The 22,666-nt window shown below is 41.2% G+C and overlaps 1 protein-coding gene across 2 annotated transcripts in view; it reads left to right on the top strand.

The window, feature by feature from the left end:
• The first annotated feature begins 1,242 nt into the window (after positions 1-1,242).
• The window catches only part of Gopc (golgi associated PDZ and coiled-coil motif containing), a 42,473-nt gene continuing 21,049 nt past the window's right edge, over positions 1,243-22,666 (top strand). The window contains exons 1-2 of one of the 2 annotated variants that reach the window (XM_075945794.1): positions 1,243-1,700; positions 22,327-22,491. In XM_075945794.1, the coding sequence (XP_075801909.1) occupies positions 1,413-1,700; positions 22,327-22,491 (453 nt within the window). In that variant the 5' untranslated portion in view covers positions 1,243-1,412. The remainder of the gene's footprint in view (positions 1,701-22,326; positions 22,492-22,666) is intronic. The other variant, XM_075945804.1, reaches the window with a different exon arrangement.

The following is a 22,666-nucleotide window of genomic DNA, read 5'->3' as shown; positions in this document are numbered from 1 at the left end:
TGTATTGGTACCCACAGTGCAAACTAAATCTGTTGTTTTTTAAGTTCTTTGATCAGAGGCACAGAGTGCCATGCAGGTTTTGATTGATAATTGATTAGAAGGATCTGTCCCAAGAACAGCTTACGAAAGATTCTGGACTCAGTCTCCAAATACTCCCGTAGGCGAGGCGGGAGACACAGTTCCTACCAGCCTCCTCGAATTAGTCTGGCTTCCTTCCTTCCGGACTGTCTACTCTTTGATTTAGACAGAGGTGGAGGAGGGGAAGTGGAAGAGACGGGAGGCGGGATGCAGAGAAAGCCCTTGCTAAACGCTCCCAAATGCACCTTCGATTGGAAGGAAAAGTTGTGCGAGCCTCACTAGCTTACGAGCTCAGCTTGAGGGAGGGTCGTTTCATGGGATTTTATGTCCTCGGTGCCTCAACGGGGACATGTATTCAATGTCTATGAATATATGAAAATGACACAGAAGGGGGCGCTATCCTAGTTTATAAAATAATCCCAAGTGGCTGCTTTAGAAATTCATGATCCATGATGTAGTAAGAGGAGTGCCGAGTGCCCACTGTTAACACTTTCACTTTACCTTCATACTAAGTGAAGTAAATTCTGGAAACTAGGTTACCAAGTTAGGCAACACCGCTGAGGTGGGGCAGCTAGCATGTAGGCCCTGAACGCAGACTTGTCAACCACACAAGAGGAGGCCATTGATTCCGCAAAACCAGGTCAGCAGCTTCCACGGACAGCTTCGGGCAGTTTCCACCTGGAAAGCACTGTCTGGTTTACCAAGAACAGCCAGTGTACACACCCACCCCGCCCTAAGTAAGAACAGGAAAGTCGAAGGAAAAACGTGGCTATTGCGCATGCTCACACGGCCCTCCGCAAGAGCCCCTAGACGCCCCAGCAGCAACTTTCCCAAGATGACTGCGGACTGGTTTCCGCCCACTGTGAAGCCGAACTGGAGGCTGCCAGTTCCCTCGGCGACTAGGATCCCTTCCTTTCCTCCGGCCCGTCCCTCTCGCAAGTAGATGCCTCATCTCCCGGCTTCTCAGGATTTTGCCAGTAGTCAATATGGCCGCCAGACAGGTTTGCGGAGGCGGAGGCTTCTCATTGGCTAAGGTCTCGTAGCGGCCCCGCCCACTTCCTCCCTCTGGGCTGCCCTGGCTCTGGGCTCTGCCACGCATGCGCGGCGGGGGCGGGACGGGTTGCGGGCGGGCCTTCCGTGTGGCGCTGTCGCTGCTTCAGCCGCGCTGTCTCTGCGGCTCTGGAGCTGCGCTGCCGGCGTTGGCGGCGCGAGAGAAGGGAGGGGACCGGCGGAGCTTGTGTGCGCTCGCGAGGGGTGCCGCGGTGCCAGCAGTTCCCCTCAAGCGGGGCGGGCGGCTAGGGTGAGCAGCAGTCGGCGAGGCCCTGGACGGCGCCATGTCGGCGGGCGGCCCATGCCCGGCCGGAGCCGGCAGCGGCCCAGGGGGTGCCTCCTGCCCTGTGGGGGTCTCCCCTGGAGGGGTGTCCATGTTCCGGTGGCTGGAGGTGCTGGAGAAGGAGTTTGACAAGGCCTTCGTGGATGTGGATCTGCTTCTCGGGGAGATCGATCCGGACCAGGCAGACATCACTTACGAGGGGCGGCAGAAGATGACCAGCCTTAGCTCCTGCTTTGCGCAGCTTTGCCACAAAGCCCAGACTGTGTCCCAGATCAACCACAAGCTAGAGGTGAGTCTCGGGGGCTGGCAGCAATGGCATTCAACCCCAGGCTGTCCGAGGGCGTTAGATCCCATTTAACGCCCCAGGACAACGACCCTATAAAACTGGCTACTGGGGCACCTCTCAGCTTCGAATGTGATTGAGTGCGTTTTATACGTGTGTGAAGCAAAGGAGTGAGGAGCGGGCGGGGGAGGAGAAGGATGGAGACCGACAGTGGGTCTTCAGGTTCAGCCATCCACCTCCCAGCATCTCACTGAGGGAGAAAAAGGAGCTAATCACACTATCTGCCCTATGAGTGTTAAACACACATAACCAAGATCCTGTGTCGGGGAATACTACCTGAGCCCTTCTTTGGACGTGTGAGTTTGTGCAGATCTGCTTTGATAATGATAATCTAGATAGATATATTTTCAGAAAGATGCAGCTCTGATTCTTTTCATCTCATAGCCCAGATCAGCGTCCATGGCTGTACACAGAGACATGGTTGAACTCTAAGGGAAAGTTCTTAGGGAAATGTAATGGAATATATGTTACTACCTTCCTTCTCGGTCTACTGCACACTTCGTCCTTAAATTACAGACATATTTGTCTTGAGAGCTCCCTGTCAGTATTCAGATAACTACTAACATCGAGGTGGATGTGTTTGTGCTTTGCAATATTTCCCACATTTTAGAGTATGTAAAGACAGTCTTTTGCTTTGGTCTCCAACCAAAGGGTGAGGGAACTTCCAAAACAAAAATTCCAAACCTACCATTTGGTGTGGAAAATTAAATGAAGGCACTATTGCAAGATTTAGAAACAATGGTGTATTAATATTATGTGGAAGACACTTTAGAAATAGACAATTTAAATAGATAATGGCTCATTCATTTTAAGGAGGAAAAAACTGAGAGTCTGTGATGTGTGAAGTTCTTTGTGCCTTAGCTTTCCAAAGATCTCCTCATTACCACTAACTGTAATGATGACAGTGGCCATTGTGTCCAGATTAATGTGTATGCCCGATTTGTTTCCTGTCCATATTCACCATGAAAAACATGGTGCCACTAATATTAGATTAGCATCTCTTTACATATTTAGGACTTTGTCGTTCCTTTTTGAAAAGGTTGGGTTGGAAAGTATTTACATAGAAGTATTAAGCATAACTTAGCAGCGGTGGTGCACGTCTTTAATCCCAGCGTTTGGGAGGCAGAGGCGGGAGGATCTCTGTTGAGTTTGAGGTCAACCTGGTAATCCGGTCTACAAAGTGAGTTTCAGGACAGCAAGGACTGTTAGACAGAGAAAGCCTGCACCGAAAAACAGCGGCAAAATTCCCAAACAGAAAAGAAGTATTGAGTATAGAGGAGTGAGAATGTCTTTTGATTTTTATTTTCAGTGAATGATAATTTGTAGAAGCTGAGTAGTAAAATTGCATTTGGTGGTTTTTAAAATAGTATTTTAGTTTTAAAGATCAAAAATGGGAGCATTTATCACATGAGAACTTAGCATTTACATCTTTAACCATATGTTGGAAATAACTGGTTTTTAAAGAATAAAACAATTTCTAACTTGTTTTTTAAAAATGACTCGAGGATGCCAAACAATTTTACTTTCTGATGTTAGCTATAAAATCTGATTTTGAAAATAAAGGAATTTGGGCCGGGCGGTGGTGGCACACGCCTTTAATCCCAGCACTTGGGAGGCAGAGGCAGGCGGATTTCTGTGAGTTCGAGCCAGCGGAGAAACCCTGCCTCGAAAAATAAAAAAAAAAAAAAAGAAAAGGAAAGAAAGGAATTTTTCTATGAATAGTAGGTGCTCAGTGTTTAAAAAATTCTTAAATACTTTAAAGGAATATTTCTCTAGCTATTAGATCATGCATGTAAAATAATGTTCTCATTTTTTCTTTTTGTTTTTGGGTTGTTTTTTTTTTCAGAAATTGTACTTACATATCCTAAGTTTATGTCCCATCTTAGAAAGTAACATTTCTTAAAATAAGAAATGGCCTGGCGGTGGTGGTGCAGGCCTTTAATCCCAGCACTCGGGAGGCAGAGGCAGGCGGATCTCTGTGAGTTCGAGACCAGCCTGGTCTACAAGAGCTAGTTCCAGGACAGACTCCAAAACCACAGAGAAACCCTGTCTCGAAAAACCAAAAAAAAAAAAAAGAAATGCTCAGACTGGTGTGGTAGCGAATGCCTTTAATCCCAGTCAGTACTCTGGAGGCAGAGGCAGGAAGGTCTCTATGAATTTGAGACCAGCCTGGTCTACAAAGCAAGTTCCAGGATAGCCTCTACTACACAGAGAAACTCTATCTTGGAAAAAAGAAAGAGCGAAGGGAGGAAGAAATGCTAGCGTAGCACAATGTGAGTGTGTTTTTCAGGGCGTATGCAACTCTTGATTCAGAGATATTAGAAATTGGTGAGGGAGATAATTTGATTTTTGTTGTTTATATGTATTTGCAACTATACATGATTCATCTGTGTTTTTCTTGCACAGAAAACATCTTGTGTAGTTTAGAAATAGTTGTGTGATGCTGTGAAAAGGTGTGGCTAGCCACACCTTTCAGAGTATCACACATAGAATTTCAGGGGATGCTGTATAAACTGTTGACAATCTCCTGTCAGTATGGAAAACTTAGAAGAGAGTTTGATGCTTTCCTACTCTGTTTTAATTATGTCCTTGTAAGCAGATGAGCTTGTTCTTTGAACTATTCTATATGGATGTTGAAGTAATATTTGAAGCTGCTTACTGCCCGTGTAACAAATGTGTACCAAGTTTAGTGGTTTTAGAGATTAATATTAACCCATCTTATAATAAAATAATTATTTTCTCAGGACACATGTAACTCTAATGTGGGTAATTTATATCTGTAATCCCAGTACTTAGATGGTGGAGGCAGTAGGATCTGAAGTTTAAGGCTAGCCGGGATTACATGAAACCATCTCAAAACAAACAAACAACTCACATAAATTGGTCTTCTGTATCCTTCCAAATTGCCACTTTTACCCATTCCTTGTGTTTTTAGGAAATACTTTTTTTTGTTGTTGTTGTCTGCATTCTGTTTCTTTTTTTTTTTATTTTTTTTAAATTTATTTATTTATTAAAGATTTCTGTCTCTTCCCCGCCACCGCCTCCCATTTCCCTCCCCCTCCCCCAATTAAGTCTCCCCCCAGCCCGAAAAGCAATCAGGGTTCCCTGTCCTGTGGGAAGTCCAGGGAACCCCCACCTCCATCCAGGTCTAGTAAGTTGAGCATCCAACCTGCCTAGGCTCCCACAAAGCCAGTGCGTGCAGTAGGATCAGAAACCCATTGCCATTGTTCTTGAGTTCTCAGTAGTCCTCATTGTCCGCTATGTTCAGAGAGTCCGGTTTTATCCCAGGCTTTTCCAGACCCAGGCCAGCTGGCCTTGGTGAGTTCCCAATAGAACATCCCCATTGTCTCAGTGTGTGGGTGCACCCCTCGCGGTCCTGAGTTCCATGCTCGTGCTCTCTCTCCTTCTGCTCCTGATTTGGACCTTGAGATTTCAGTCCTGTGCTCCAATTTGGGTCTCTGTCTCTGTCTCCTTTCATCGCTTGCTGAAGGTTAATATTCAGGAGGATGCCTATATGTTTTTCTTTGGGTTCTCCTTATTTAGCTTCTCTAGGATCACTAATTATAAGCTCAATGTCCTTGGTTTATGGCTAGAAACCAAATATGAGTGAGTACATCCCATGTTCCTCTTTTTGGGTCTGGCTTACCTCACTCAGGATAGTGTTTTCTATTTCCATCCATTTGTATGCAAAATTCATGAAGTCCTTGTTTTTTATTGCTGAGTAGTACTCTAATATGTATAAATTCCATACTTTCTTCATCCATTCTTCCATTGAAGGGCATCTAGGTTGTTTCCAGGTTCTGGCTATCACAAACAATGCTGCTATGAACATTGTAGAGCATATACTTTTGTTGTATGATAAGGCCTCTCTTGGGTATATTCCCAAGAGTGGTATTGCTGGGTCCAAGGGTAAGTTGATCCCGAATTTTTTTAGGAAATACTTACACTTAAGATTAATCTAGTGGTTAGGAAAACAATTTTACTGAAAAAAAAATCATGGATTTTCTTTTAAATTAACTATAAATATCATCCATATAGCTTTTTGTTTTAAGTTATATTTGGCAAGTATTGTATATAGAGGGTTGGCTATTGAAAAAAATCAGACTGTTTTGAGGTGGTGCCATTTCAAATTAAAAATCTCAAACTGTCTACCTGCCTGAGAATTCCTGCTGTGGTGGATCACTTGGTTAAAGCCCAGCTAGAGTCACCAATATAATATCAGTAGCAATGACAATAGAGGAACAAAGGCTATGAACCAATGCCTTAAAATAATTCACCTCTGTTTTGGGGTGTGTGTTCTGCTTGTTCTTTCAAAAAATAACAGCAAAACAGTACACCTAGGCTGGTCATGGTGGCCCTTGTCTATAATCCCAGCACTGTGAAGATGGAGGGAGGAGGACCAAGGATACCCTCAGCTACACATCCAGGGCTTCATTTCAAAATCAAAAAATATACCTCTTTCAAAATCAAAAAATATACCTTCTATAACATGTCTTTCTTCCACAGAGCTGAACTAGTTAGTGTCTCTTTTTTTTTTTTTTTCAAGACAGGGTTTCTCTGTGGCTTTGGAGCCTGTCCTGGAACTAGCTCTGTAGACCAGGCTGGTCTCGAACTCACAGAGATCCGCCTGCCTCTGCCTCCCGAGTGCTGGGATTAAAGGCGTGCGCCACCATCGCCTGGCTAGTGTCTCTTTAAAGTGGTTTGTTTTCAGATCATTAGTAGAGAAGTGTTAAGCCTCGGTCATAAGTTGGGTTGACATTAAGCTGGTGATATACTTGTCTTCATGCAGCTTTAAGTTTGTTCTCTTTTGTTTGTTTAGTGTGTGTATGTGTGTGTGTAAAAAGGACAGAGCTCAACATCAGGTATCTTCCTCATGTTTTGAGAAGGGTCTCTCACTGAACCTGGAGTTTGCCAATTAGGCTAAACTGGACTGGCCAGCAGCCCCTGGGATGCCCTGTCTCTACTTCCCAGTCCTGGGGTTGCAGGCGTCCTTTCATACCTGACTTTTTACCTGGGTCCAGGGGATCTGAACTCCAATCCACATTCGTGCGCTTTATCTTTATCAACTGAACCATCTCCCCAGCTCCTTTTTTTTTTTTATTTCTGAAATACGATCTCTTGAAGTCATGGCTGCCTCAACCTCATAATTATATCCAAGGATGACCTTGAATCTCTGATCCCCTACCTCTATCTCCCTGAAAAAATTACTGTTAACCTAAGACATAATGGATGACTAAAAATTAAGCTAAGAGATAGAGAAATATTGTCCCACATTATGTAAAGTAGAGAAGCTAGGAAGTGGAAAGTACAGTGATGGGTAAGAGCTCGTGGTGCATTTGCAAATATGGAAAAGAGTCGAAGGCATACAAGAAATGAGGTGCCAGACCAGTTTGTATTGGTAGGTTAGGACTAAGCTTGCCTTGTTTCATAATTTGTGCCATAGACTCGGGCTTTATTACACCTAGATGAGTGTCTCGGGTATGAGATTAGAATAGGTATGATATGCAGAAAGTTTGGGAAAATAGGAGTGAATGCAAAATCTACCCAGGAGCTTCAGATTATCCTTGTGACATTATAATAGCATAAAATAAGGAAAGTTTTATTATTTTAGGTAGCAGAAAGTATTCAGAACAAGAGAAACTTTAAAGGTAAAAGTCAACAGACTCTAGAGATGGATTAAAGTGAGGGAAAAATGAAGGGGTTCAGGATGACTCTCTATTGTGCCACTGTTGTGCAGCTCTCTCCCTGAACAGATAGATGGGCGATATTATTAGCAATTATGATATATTGTTAACCTTACTAGTTACTATGGATTAGGCCCTGTCCTAAGGTTTTTGGTTTTGGATTTTTTTCATATGCATATTCATTTAATTTTCACAGATACATTTATTTTTATGTTTTTTTGTTATAGAAGTGACACAGGAGGCCCACACCTACAAAGCTGAAGAAATCATTTTGTATAAACAAATTTATGTTTGGAAGTGATTAGTAAAATAAGAAAGAAAAGCATCCAGAAGTGGGTGTGGATAATAGCTTAGAAAAAGGAGGCTTCAAGGAAGGTGTTAGTTTATTGCGTTTTTAAATGAAAAAACAAATGAGCATGTTTATAAGCTAGCAAGAATCATGCTCTTTAAGACCGAGCATGATGGGAAATAGAAGAATAATATTGTTAAGGTGCTGGGTCCTGATGAGATACCAAGAACTAGTACAGTATGTAACTTTACATTATTTCTATAGCAAGGAGTGAAAGTGACTGGAATGGATGGAGTGAGGGGCTTGCTGGAGTTTTTGTGTAGTTTCTTTTTTTCCATAAACAGGAGCTCAGGTCAGTGACTGAAAGTAAGACTTAGGACTTGAGAATGGAGGAGGTTGTAGATACAGGTAAATGGAAAGACCCATTGCCCTGGAAGATTAACTGCCAGGCAGTACTGTGGACCTAGTCGGGGTGGCTTATCGTAAGCATCATGAGAGCCTGTGTGCCCTGTGGTTGACTTTACCCAACGGATTCATCCATTTGTGTATGGACACAGTAATGAGAGTAATACTTAGGTTCATCCGGTGTCGCAGCAAAGGAGTTTGTTAGATGGACAAGGAAGTTATTAAAATAAAAGTGGTAATGATGAAGAAATGGAGGCAATTTAAAGAAACACAAGAGTTGACATAATGCAGACACACTGGATAACACGGGGAAAGAAACGATTGTATCTCCTTCCTTGTAGGAAATGTGTTTGTTAGTATATGTAGTCACTTATATGTCCCTCTAATCCCAGTTTATATTTACCAGAGTGATGTTCAGAGAAATAGTGTCTTCCAAATTGAGTAGAATTCAAGTCCTTTATTTGGACTGACAGGCTCTGCAGGACCTGACCTCTGGATTTCTCTTCAACAGTGTCTCTTGCCGTTCTTTCTCTCACTCTTTATGACCCAGGCACAGGCCTTTCGAAAGCACTGACAGTATTCTCAACTTCTTTATTTCAGGATCCCTTGACACTTAAATTTAGGGGGGCCCAGAGAGCTTGATTTCTATATGGATGCGTGTGTGTATCGTTACTATTTTAGAAGTTGAAACTAAGAAAGTTGTAAGTATTAATATTTATTAATTTGGATGGGGATGGACAGTAAATAGGTTTCAAAATGTAGTCTCTGCTGGCCCCTTGGGGTTCTCCTGCCTTGAGGCCTCCAAGTATTGTTCTAGCAGGCATACCACCATCATGTTAATAATGTTAATATCATTTTTAATTTAAAATAGCTTTTCCCAAACCAAATAAAATCAATGAGCAGAATAACAGTGTTTTCTATATTTTTCAAAACTTTTAACATCTGGCTTAATGGGTAATGGTTGGATTCTTGCATCTGCTTTTGTATTCAGTTTTATTGTGATCGCTTTTTGTTAGTAGGAAAAAAAAATATGACCTGACAGAGATCTGGAGCTTGTTAGGAAGGAGTCTTTTGACAGCCCCTCCACATAATTGTTGATATTCTCTGACAGTAATAGTAGACAAAACTCAGGCGGTAGAAGCAGGTAGATCCCTCTGAGTTCCTGGCCACCCAGGAGTGAGACTGTAACAAAACATTTTTTTTTAAGACGTGACAAGAGATAATATCTTCCAAGATCAGACAAGATTTGGTGTATTAAGGGTATATTGCTATAGACATGAGATTAGGTTCTTTGTTATGTTTTATTTTTGGTTTTGGTTTGGTAAGACAGGGTTTCTCAGTGTTTTCCTAGCTGTTCCGGAACTCACTCTGTAGACCAGGCTGGCCTCAAACTCAGAGACCCACCCATCTCTGCCTCCAGATGAGAGTGTTTCTTAAAGGTTGATTGTAATGTAGAGTCAAAAAGCAATAAAGTGAACTATTCATATAATGGGTTTGGTTTTAAATTGTTTTGTTTTTAGCGTACAAAATAATGAGTTTTATTCTGACATGTTCATACATGTTGATCTTTGTACTTCTTTCCTCTGTCACCTACATCTTTGCCACCTGCCCCTCCTGCCCCTCCCCCACTGTTACATTAGTCATATTGGTCTGTCTAGTAGGTTGAGTGGCTCTACTCAGGGATGATTTTGTAATATAATACATGGATCATTTGTAAAATGGCTTACTGATAGTATTTTAGGGCCTCCAGTTTTTGATACATCATATAGAATATTTTAGTATTACATTTGTTAGTGTTTACCGTGTCATCAAGAAAATCCTTAGACCTAGACAACCAAGAGGACCCTAAGAGAGACACATACATGGATCTACATAGGAAGGAGAAAAAGACAGATCTGAATAAATTGGGAGTGTGGAGGTCACAGGAGAAGAAAGAAGGGGAGGAAGGGAGGGTAGCAGAGAAAATTATATAGTTTAATTAAAATAAGAAAAAGAAAATCCTTAGATTCGGGGTGTCGCCAAGCTGATGATAGGGATTTCAGGCTTCCGGGGCTCCAGTTCTCACTTAATTTGAGTTTGCTCTGTAGTAACAAGCACTGTCATAGGCACTTGCAGGGATGGACCTGCCGCATTTTATTATTATTAACTGGGGTTTCTCCCTTTTCTATATTTTGTCTTTGAGACAGGTCTCACTCTGCAGTTCAGGCTGTCCTTTAATTCTTGATCTTCCTGGCTTAGCCTCTTGGTGCTGGGGTTACTTTACAGTAGAAATGCTTTGTTTCCATTGTATCACATAAAAGGTTAAAAAGACTTGTATTCAAAGAGTGAAATGTATAAGAAATTAGTGATTTTTTTATTCATAAAGAGCATTATGTTAAAGCTGAATGCTTGCAGTGAAGAGAATAGGAACTAGTGGTGCAGAACTGTGCGCCTTCATGGTCCTGTGCACATAGGTCAGCACTTTACTTACGAGAGCTTTTGCAATGCTAGTACAGACATCAGTCTAGGAGAAGCAAGTAATATTTTATTATCATGAAAGTGGCCTGCACCGTCAAACTGTCCCATGGGCCTTGTGAGGAAACCTCATGCTTTAGTAATGGCTGAAACTGCAGACAGAAGAATAGTTATGTACCTCTTCTGAGTCTTTTATGTAAAATTTCTTTTACATAGTTTTTAATTGCATGTAATTATATGTGTAATATTTATAAATAGTAATATATAAAATTGACCTTATGCATCTTACCTTACCTCCTTTTCCCCCCAAGTTTTTTTAATGTTTGTTCATTTATTATGTATACAATGTATGTATGCCTGCCTCTATGTATGTACTGTGTATGTAGTAGTTGTATGCCTGCACACCAGAAGAGAGCACCAGATCGCATTATAGATGTTTGTGAGCCACCATGTGGGTGCTGGGAATTGAGCTCAGGATCTCTGGAAGAGCAACCAGTACTCCTAACCACTGGGCCATCCCTCCAGCCTGTTACCCTACTTCTTATACATTTTTTTTAAGATAATCAAAAATGCCTCTCAGAAGATTCTGAGACTTTTATTTTTTAAAATAATGCCTGGCACTAATTAACATATATTCCATTCTTTTAGGTTCACACTGTGCACCAGGCCTCTGTAACTTTTGCCAGGGCAAGATGCACCCTTGTTTCATTTGTGTTCGTGTGTGTGTGTGTGTGTGTGTGTGTCTGTCTGTCTGTCTGTCTGTCTGTCTGTCTGTCTATCTGTCTTCAGATCCCAGCCCAGTGTTAGGTATGTCATTGGAATTCTGTGAATGTGTGATGTTGTGGAAAATGATAAATATAATTATATTTTCATGTCTAGACTGCAGACCATTTTGGGATGACATAGTAACTAATGAAATTAGTGGTCTTTGTGATTGGATAGAAAAAGACTTGTACTGACTAGATAACATTTTCTTGGGAAACTTTCCTAAGCTACATGAGCACACTGTTTGAAGGCTGACTTGAAATAGCAGGGTATTATTTCCTACTTTGAGAAATTTTTTGACCTGTGAATGTGTTTTCAGTGTATAGGATGAGCCTTGTATTTGAGAATGGGCTTTATTGGTTTCCTGTAATTTTGAAGAGTAGGAAAAAAACAACACCTTGAGCATAAGGAGAAAAGAGAAAATAGAGGAAGATTCCTTACATAAAGAGCAAATTAAATTAACTGATCATTTGAATAAGAAGAATAGAAAAGAGCACCTTGCTAGCTGCATTGTCCCCTTGACTCTTGCCACAAGCAAAAAGACCTGTGGAGAATGATTCTGCTGCTGTCAGGTGGTTTACAATCCTTTGTGTAAGGATCATCATGGCACATCCTTTTAAAAGTTTATTACTCAGGGTGGGAGACAGTGGTAACAGATAAGGTGGCTGGGCATTTTTAGTTGGAGAAGCAGATGATATATAAAGGTTTTCTTAATAATTTGTAGCTGAGCATTAACTGACAGTAAGTTGTAGTAAGCTTGTGTGTGTAGTGTATGCGTGTGTGCGCACATGTGCACAGGTGTGTATGCACATGGAGGCCAGAGGTCAGTGCTGGCTTTCTTAGTTGCTCTCCACTTTGTTTTCTGAGACAGGACCTCTCACTGAACCTGGTGCACAGCTAGGTTGGCTGGTCAGCTAGTAAGCTCCAGGGAATTCTAGACGTGCTAGAAAGGGTGGACCCACTGGTTAAGAATTATATTGGCGGGGGGGGGGGGGGGGGATAATATCAGCAAGGAATTGTCTTTAAAAAAAATTTACCAACTGGTTATCTAATACCAAGTGGTCAGCCCTGAAAACATACATACAAGTAAAATTATACAGGTTTTATTTAGAAAATATGTATGTAAACATATATGTATACATATAACAACAGTTAATGAGGAAAGAGGCCATAAATTATAAAGTGAGTAAGAAAGGATATACCAGACGATTTGGATGGAGGAAAGCAAAGGGACAAGTAATATAATTACATTATAAATCTCAAAAATATAAGAAAAAATTATTTTTTATGAATGACTGTTTTGCCTGTGTGGGTACCACATGTGCCTGTTGCCCACAGAGGCCAGAAAAGAGGGTCCAAGCCCGTGGAACTAGAGTTACAGACAGTTGTGTGCCTCCATATGAATGCTGGGAACCCAGTCGTCTACAAGAGCAGCACTCTTAACCACTGAGCCATCTCTCTAGCCCCAGGAACTGACTTGATAGAACAATTTAGAAGAGTAAGATGGGAAGTGGAACAGCAATGACTCATTCAGTGAACGCCGATGGTTATCTTGTAGCGCTCTGTAGGTAAAATGCCTCTCTGTATCTCCCTCCATTTCTGGAAGTACATATTTTACAAATATACTTTGCAGTATATTTAAAATTTTTAAATGTAATTTATGATTGACATGTAATTATTGTACTTATAAGCGCTATTTTTTTTCAAAGATTTATTTATTAAGTATACAACATTCTGCCTCCATGTATGCCCACATATCAGAAGAGGGTGCCAGATCTTATTACAGATGGTTGTGAGCCACCATGTGGTTGCTGGGAATTGAACTCAGGACCTCTGGAAGAGCAGTCAGTGCTCTTAACCACTGAGCCATCTCTCCAGCCCCCATAAGCGCTATTTTTGATACATTTATTATTTCTTTATGGTAAGAATGTGTAAAAACTGCTGTCGCAGTTATTTTGAAATATACACATTGTTTTTAACTCAGGCATCTAGCTGTGTAGTAAAACCCCAATGTGTTGTAGGAGGACCGCTTGTTTGATAGTTCCTGGCTGCTCAGCCCTAAAATAACCACACAGAAACTGTATTAATTAAATCACTGCTTGGCCTATTAGCTCTAGCTTTTTATTGACTAGCTCTTACATCTTAATTTAACCCATCTCTGTTAATCTGTATCGCCACATGGCTGTAGCGCACTGTGTGTGTGTGTGTGTGTGTGTGTGTGTGTGTGTGTGTGTGTATGTGTGTGTATGTGTGTGTATGTATGTATTTTTTTTTTGATGCACTGATTTCATTTCCTTTGGATATACCAAAATTGTGAGCTTGCAGATAGTTGTATCTTTTTGGTTTTGCTTTTGTATGTATGTGTTTGAAAAAACACCGTACTGTCCTCAGTGATGGCTATACTATTTGGGTTTCTTTTGTTTTTTTTCCCCCCTCCATATTCTTGCTAGTGTTTTTCTCGACTTATTTCCATTGATAATTGCCATTTTAATTCATGGGAGGGGTGATATTTTGTTGTAGATTTTATTTTATTAGTTCACTAGTGATCCCTGCTGTTAAACTATTTTTTTTAATGTAGCTGTTTCTGAATATTTTAGAAATGTTTACTCAGGTGTCTTGTCCATTTTAAGTGGGGTATTTGGTTGTTTGTTGTGGAGTGGGCCTAGTACCTTACACACTTTGGAGATTATCTCCCTATCAGATGTATAGTTTGCAAATACATTCTTCCATGCTGTAAGTTGCATCTCTAGCTGTTGGTTTGTTTGGCTGTTTCTAGTGTGTTATAGTTCCTTTGTCTATTTCTGCTTTTGCTACCATGTGTCTTAATTACTTTTCTATTGTTGTGAAGAAGCACCATAACCAAGGCAACTTAAAGAAGAAAATGTTTTTGGGTTTGTAGTTCCAGAGGTTTAGTGTTCGTGACCGTCATGGCAGCAGGAGCATGGTGGCAGCAGGCAGACAATGAAACTGACACAATAGTCAGGAGTTTACGTCTGATCCATAAGCTCTAGGCACAGAGAGCTAACTGTGAATGGTGTAGGCTGGAAACCTCAAAGCCAGTGACCCAGTGGCATACTTTCTCTAACAAGGCCACACCTTTTAATCCTTCTCAAATGGGTCCAACAACTGGAGACAAACATCCCATATATGAGGACCACACTGTGCTTTTAAGGTTTTATACCAATAAAAAATCAGAAAACGAAATTTAATAAGGCTCAAAAAATGGACAAATACCTCATGTTTAGTGTTGAAAGAATATTGTTAGGCCATCCATACTACACAAAGAAATCTACAGATTTAATCCTATCAAAATACCAATGACATTTGTCACACACGAAAACGAAACTCTAAAATTTGTATAGAATCCCAAAAAAAGCCTGACTAGCCAAAGCAGTTGTGAAAACAAAAAGGGAAATAAACCACCAAACTGTAGTCCCCAAAACAGCAGTATAATGATGCAGAAATAGACAGCCCAGAGACGATCCATTCAAATTTAGAGTGAACCGACCCTTGAAAAAGATGGCAAGAATACATAGCAAGTAAAGGACAGACTTCAGTAAATGGTACAGGGTAGGGGAAATCCACACATTGGAGATGTTAGGCTTGTTTTTCTAACCACATGCAAGAAAAAGAAAATTACAGATCAATTCCAAGTGCGTTAGAGATGTGAGTGCAAGCGGTGAAACTGTGAAGCCTGGTGACACTGGCCTTGAGCTGTCTCCTCACTCCTGATCTTGTGACCCTGTCTTAAGAGTCGCCCCCCCCCCAATGATTTATTGACCCTTGCTGTGTTCTAGGGGATGTCTGTAAGTGAACCTTCCAGGTCAGATGTAAGAAAATGCAAAGATGTCTACCAAAGAAATTAATTTGTTGTTTTGTTTTGCTTTTGAGGCAGGACCCCACTGTGTAGCTTTGGCTTTCCTGGAGCTCCCTGTGTAGACCATGTTGGCCTCAAACTCGCCTGTCTCCGTCTCCAGAGTGCCGAGATTCAATGCATATGCCACCACTAAAAACCAGTGTTCTTTTTCTTTAAAACACCTTTGGGGTATTAATCAAGGTTGAAGGTTAAAATCAGCTGGGTTTGGAATTTTTTTTTTCGTGTTTGTTCTTAAATGGTTACCCTAAACCCAAAAAATTCAGTGATCTCTGTTGCCTTATGGAAAATAAGCTTTTATTTACTCACACCCTCTTTTTCCTTCCCTTTCTGACTTCCTTCTTTCTTCCTTCCCTCCACCTCCGGAGATGTGCAGGCATCCAAGAAAGGGATCCTTGATCCATGTGAACAGTACTAAAAAAGACTTGCTGTGTAGTTCCCTAGTTTACTGTTTGTTCAGAATAAAAGTTACAGACTAACTGAGGAGCTGTTGGCAAGTGATGGCTGCTCAGAAAGTGAAAGTTCCTTTAGGTCAGGAGTTGAGCCTGAGCAGCTACAACCTATGCTCCCCAGGCATGGCCCTACATACAGGTGCATACTGGCGGTGCTGAGTAGATTCAGTGAATTAAAAAGTAAATAATAGGATGAAAGAAAGGAACAAACAAATAGAGGGGATTGGGAATGGGCTTGATTAAATACTCTGTATCCATGCACAGAATCCTCAGACAAACCCTTAGCACCCAAATAACACACAACCACATACACACAGTTAAAGCAGTCCACTTTGAATAAAAAAATAACGACAAGCAAGGAAAACTTAGAGTGTGCTGTTTCGCTTGTAAACATCTTTAATGAAATTGTTCTGAATAAAAGGCTTCATATTATGCCAGGCCGTGGGGGCATATGCCTTTAATCCCAACAACACTCAGGAGACAGGGACAGGCAGAACTGTGTTTGAGGCCAGCCTGGTTTACAGTGTGAGTTTCAGGACAGACAGGGTTACACAGAGAAACCCTGTCTCAAAAAAACCCCAAAAGCTTCATGTTTATTTGAGAGGGGAAAAGGATATGGTGTACAACAACGAGGTAAAAGATCCTCAAGCTTTTTTTTATTGTTAAACTAGCTTCAGGTCTTGTTTGGCTGTGTGTCTTGAATGAGCTGTTTAAATCCTGATTTCCATTTCCTTAGCTATAAAAAAAAAGTTAAGTATGATAAGTAGAGCTCAGGCACATGCCTGCCATATGGTGGGTAGGTGCTTGCTTTGTGGGAGTGTGGCTTGTCAGGGCACTAACCATATACTGTAGTGATGGAAGCCCAATTTCCTCTGGCTCCTGCGTGATAGCCATACTTCACAGTGCTGCCCTGGACACCAGAATTGGATGCAGGAATGCGACTTGGCCACTGACCACCTAGGTAGTCTTAGAAAATGCAGCTTTAATTGCATTGCCTAAATATTGTCATAATCATAGTCATCATAGTCTATTCTTGGGTCCCTTTCTAGAACTCTACCATGCTGTAGGGTGACCATTCAATAGTATGAAGACACTTTAATAAATCACTACCGAAAGTTTATCTGCGACTAAGTTTTCTTTGACAGAATGCTTACATTTTAAGCAAGAAGGGGTTTACTATATATTACGGAATTTAGAGTAAATTTGAAACAGTCTTATTCCCAAGATTTTGATACCTCCTTCTCCTTCTTCTCCTTCTTTTTTAATGTGTATGACTTTTTTTCTGCTTGTCTGTTTGTGAACTATGCATACCTGGCTTTGGTGAAGGCCAGCAGAGCGTCTGATTCCCTGGAACTAAACTGGATTTACAGACAGTTGTGAGTCACCATGTGGGTGATGGGAATTGAACCTGGGTCTTCTGGAAGAGCTGCCAGTGCTCTTAACCACTTAGCCATCTCTCCAACCCCAATATTTTTATGTTGAGCAACCTAAAAGAAAATTATTTCATTTAATTGAACGTATATAATAGACCACATGCAAATTGATAACCTGTTCATAGCCCCATTTTTCTTGTCCTTTTAGGATATAGTTAAATTTAGGTGCTGGGCCTTTTCTCCTGAGCTTGAACACACAGTTCTCTATCTGGACAGTCAAGAAACCATGGTCAATGTTGGGAGGCTTTGCTGGTAACATGTTGCAGTCTTCCATGGCTTGGCAGCTCTCTGCCTGAGCTTATTTGGAGAATATCTCTAGACCTGGATTCCTGATTTCTCTCTAGAGCGACCCTTGAACAGTTCCTTGCAAAAGCTCTTTCCCTACTGCCCATATGGTAATTAGGTGACATGCTCTGGCTATTTTGATAGGCCCGTTCAGCTACTAATCCAGCTATATGATAGGAGCATGCCACTTAATGCAAATTAGGTGATTCCCCAGCTACTGTTCCCAAACCTACATTTGCCCTATATTCTGGAATAAAGCTGAGCTACCTACCAGAGCTTCTCCCAGAAGGCTATTTCTGCCTTTGTACAGGCTGTACAAAACTCTTATCACCTTCTGCTCCTTTGTCCTTGTGGACTGGTGGCCAACAGACCTCGAAGAAAAAGGGAAACCCACAGGTCAGATTTAGATAAAAGCAATTTTATCTACTCACCTTTATTTCCTGAATGATACACTGTAACAGTAACCTTTACAACTTCATCCTAATGCCAATTCTAACAGTTCTTAAGTTCATTAAGTTGTATAGACTTTGAATCTACTTAATTTTGCTGTGTGATCCTTTGTCTATTTGCAGTTTTTAAGAGAAAAGTATTTATTTAAATGAAAAAAAATAATACTATGACAATTATTTCCATAGCATTTTTATAAGTAATCTACAGGTGATTTGAGGTTCGTAGAGTACATAGGTTATATGTAAATATTATCCATTTTCTGTAAGGGACTTGAGAGCATTCAAAAACAAGAAGGCCTAGTTTATGGAGGCATCAGTGGAGGCAAAGAAAGAAGCGGTGTCTTGGTTTCTTTTCTACTGCTGTGATGAAATGGTCTGCCAGGAGCCACTCATGGTGACACAGCCCTGTAATCTCAGCACTTGGGAGGCAGGGACAGGGGCATCTCTGTGAATCCATGACCACCCTAGTCTTCATGTAGTCCCAGTCCAGCCAGGGCTACTAGACCTAGTCTAAAAGCAGTAGCAACAAAAACCCTCGTGGGGTAAAGGCATCTGACACACAAGCCCAAAGAACTAGCTTTGTTCTGTTCCAGAACTCATGTCAGAGTGGAAGAAGAGACCTGACTGGGCAAAGTTGTCTTTTGACCTCCTCATGCCCATACCCCCTGATAGTACTAATAATGAAATAAAAATGAAACGTCTATTCCCTGGCAGAAGCAACTTAAGGAAGAAAGGGTCTCTTCTGTGTCACAGCTCACGTTACAGTCCATCATTGTGGGGAAATCATAGCAGCAGGAGCTTGAGACAGCAGGTCACATTGGATCCACAGTCAAGGAGCAGAGACGAGGAAATGCTAGTGTGCAGTGGTTTTTTTTGCTTGCCTTCTGCATTTTATGCTGTGTAGGATTCTCTACTCAGAGGATGGTTCCACATACAGTTAAGATGGGTCCTCCAACATGAATGAACATAATCAAAATACCACACACACCCCCAAAGGCCCATCTCCCAGGTAACTCTGATTCTGTCTAGTTAGCAGTTAACAATAAGTGTCTCATGTGGCAGTATTTTTACCACAACACATTTTTTTCCTTTCCCTCTCAGACCATCCTTGACTAGTAACTTCCCAAGTCCCGGTCCCTGCACTCTCTTCATGTAACTGTGTTGGGATATTACATCTCTGCTCCTAGTCCCAGTACAAGTCTCAACTTTGCACTTCAGGTGTTCTTCATATTGTGATTTATGCAGAGATCCGCTAGTTAAGCCCTGGCTGTCCCCCTCCCCCACTAGCTGTTAATCCTTTTTTTTGTTTTGTTTTGTTTGTTTTTTAAGACAGGGTTTCTCTGTAGCTTTGGAGCAAGTCCTGGAATTCACTCTGTAGAAATCACAGAGATCCGTCTGCCTCTGCTCCCAAGTACTGGGATTAAAGGTGTGCACCACCACCACCCAGCTCCTGTTAATCCTAATGTAACTGATCAGCGGCTGCACTTTGGAAAGGTGTTTGTTTTGTTCTGTTTTTTACCATATTTTTAAATGTATTGCAGATGCTGTTTTTAACATTATAAAATCCTTTATTTCCATTTATAGCATCGCCATGGTAGCAGATCATTTAGAAAGCCACAACAGTGCTGCTACCCTAAATTGACCTTCCTCAAAGCTGAGTTAACTCTCTTTGAACTACCTACATTTTTTTCTATGACAGTATAGTTCTCTGACCAATATTAAGTTAAAAATTAAGTTAAAAATTAAATTTTAAAATTCTTTTGAATTGAATAGGAAAGGTGCAGGTGCTGGCTAGTTGGGAAGAGCAAACATGAGGGCCATGTGCAGTACACAACGGTGAAACAATGTTGTCAGCTCTGCAGAAATGGAAACATGAGGGCCTTGTGCAAGGCTTCTCTGCTGGAACTGAAAACTTACAGTTAACTTTGACACTTAAGTTCACTATGATCTCAGCACTTGGCACTTTGGCACCTAAAATAATTGCTACACAGCGCAAAGGGAAGTTTTCTGACAAGAAAAAAGCAGCTCCATAAATTGAGATTTGGGCTCCTATATGAGCTCTTATAACTGAATGTGAGGGTCCCAAAATATTGGAGAACAGTAAAAGACCTCTGAACATGCAGCAACCAAAAATGAATTCAAAATCAAACACATAGTGAACCCAAGGTGTTCTGGCAGCCGTTACCCATGTTGCACCACACAGGGCTGAGGAACATGCCTGAAGCACCTTGGCTCAGATGCAGGCCATGCATGACAGTGCTCTTACAGCATACATAGTTTTCTGCTCTTACAGGTAGAGATGTACGGCTTACAGAAAACAAAGACCTAATGTTTTCCCATTACTCTTCAGCATATAAAGCTCAAATTCACATATGCTTGGATTATATTGTGTGAGAATACTAGATCTCAAAAATTGGTATTTGAGTTTCTGATTTTAGTTTCTTTAGAGAACAAAACAGAAAACCTGGGCAGTGGTGGCACACGCCTTTAATCCCAGCACTAGGGAGGCAGAGGCAGGTGGATCTGTGAGTTTGCGTAGTGAGTTCAGGACAGCGAGGACTACACAGACAACCTTGTCTCAAAATAAATAAATAGAGTAGAGTAGAATAAAAAGGGATAGAATAGTTGAGCCAAGGAGATGGCTCAGCAGATAAGAGGCACTTGCTATGCAAGCCTTACAAGTTGGGTTTAGATCCCTTGAACCAGTGTCAAATTGGTGATGTGTGTATATGGCACATGATGTGAGGCAAGGACAAGAGAATTCCCTAAAAGCTCAAGGGTAGATAACCTGGAGTATGCAGAGCAGCAGCAAGCAAGAGGGACTCTCCCTCCAGGTGGAAGGTAAGGACCAACACCCACGGTTATCCTCTGAGCTCCACACACATGTCGCAGTGCTCACACTGACATGTACACATACTAATAAATGAATAAATACATATTTTGGAGGTTGGAGAGATGTCTAGTGGTTAAGAGCACTTGTTGCTCTTTCAGATGACCCAAGTCAGGTAACTCACATCTGTAACTCCAACTCCAGGAACTCTAATACCTTCTGACTTCATCCAGAACTTGCACATATGTGGCATGTACACATACAGACACACATAAATAATAGTAAGTATTTTTAATTACTAATTTTTTATTGTTAAATGAATTTTGGCTTGGGATTAGGAAAGACTTTCCCACAATTTCTGAAATAACCCTAAGCATATTTCTGCATGTAGAACCAGTTATCAAATGAGAATATTGATCAGCTCTGAAAAATGTTGAAGGTGCTCTACCTAAAGTTTGGCCAGCCTTGTGATATGTGGTCATCTATGAAGCTCACAATTGAGAACCATGTAATCAAGTTGCAAAAAAATTCTTAGCTTTTAAGTATGCTTACCATATTGTGTTGGGCTGCATTCATAGCTGTCCTCAGCCACATGTGACCCATGGGCTGCAGGTTAGGCATGCCTCCTGTGTCTCATTGTATCACATCCTCAGCCAAGAACTATGTACAAATAAATAAACACCTCATTATGAAAATTAGTCTTTAATAAGTGGGGAGAGTGTATAATGATTGTTTTAAAATAAACTTATGATATATTACTAGGAAATGTTTGTGTAATTATTTTCTATACCTACGTACCTGGGGTTGTGTAAAAGTCCAGTGAAAAGGTTGTAAGAAAGGGAAAGAAGCTGGGGAAACTAGAGAAGTGGAGGGCACGCATAGGCTCAATGCTTGTTTGAAAATGTCCAAATGTGTGTACACAGTGTCGTACACACAATGTGTGTATTTAAAAAATAGAGGTGGGGGTCTAGCTCATTTTGTAGAGGGCTTGCCTAAGTATATATGAGGACCAGAATTTGGTCCCTAGCCATACATAAATGGAACATGGAAATACGCATCTAATTTGAGCACTCAGGAAGTGGAGGCAGAAGGATCTGAAGTTCAGAGTTATCCTCAGCTACATAGCAGGTTCAAAGCACCTGGACCAGAAGCCATTGAAATTAATGAACGTTGCAAGTGGGAAAGTTGAAGAAGTCTAATGTAGACTGACAGTTTCTGGGTTGAAGACAGAACCCCACTAACATATTATTCATGGTAATGACCACCATAACATACTCTCTGAACTGTAATTTCCAAAGCTGTGAAGATAAAGATGAAAAGCCTCTAAGAAGGTTTGTTAGAGTAAGCTGTGTGAAATGGAAGTTGCCTATGTTACTAAGAGATACTGCTTATGGCTGTGTTCTCTTGCCTCTTATGTTTTTCACACTTGGTTTCTGGTGAGCTTAAAATTTTTAATTCTCATTTGTGTGTGTGCATGTGAGTTCTGAGGGTCAAAGGCTTGGCAGCATGTGATTTTACGCACGGAACATCTAGCCAGCACTCTTGTCAGCTAACAGTGGCTAGTGTTTATGTTTTCATTTCCAGGAATATCTTTTTTGTCATTCTTGAATCATAAAGAAAATTAAGCACCCTTATTGTTTCCTATTGCTAAGGCACAACTGGTTGATCTGCGGTCTGAGCTGACAGAGACTCAAGCAGAGAAAGTTGTTCTGGAGAAAGAAGTGCACGATCAGCTGTTACAGTTACACTCCACTCAGCTTCAGCTTCATGCCAAAACCGGTCAGAGTCTTGACTCTGGCACCATTAAGGCAAAACTGGTAAGTGGACCATGATGTACACTTATGTTTTGGAAGGTGCAGAGATTTATAGCAAAGTCACAGTTATGAAATGTCATGTCCATTGTGAGAAATCAGGCAATAGAAAGTTTACGATCATCATATTTATCAGTAGCATCTGTGTTCATGTCAATAGCTAGCTACCTGAAAGAATGGA

Source organism: Microtus pennsylvanicus, chromosome 1, assembly GCF_037038515.1.
Source record: "Microtus pennsylvanicus isolate mMicPen1 chromosome 1, mMicPen1.hap1, whole genome shotgun sequence".
Classification (NCBI taxonomy): Eukaryota; Metazoa; Chordata; class Mammalia; order Rodentia; family Cricetidae; genus Microtus; species Microtus pennsylvanicus.
The sequence above is the reverse complement of the archived record's forward strand: the minus strand, read 5'-3'. Positions and strand labels throughout refer to the sequence as shown.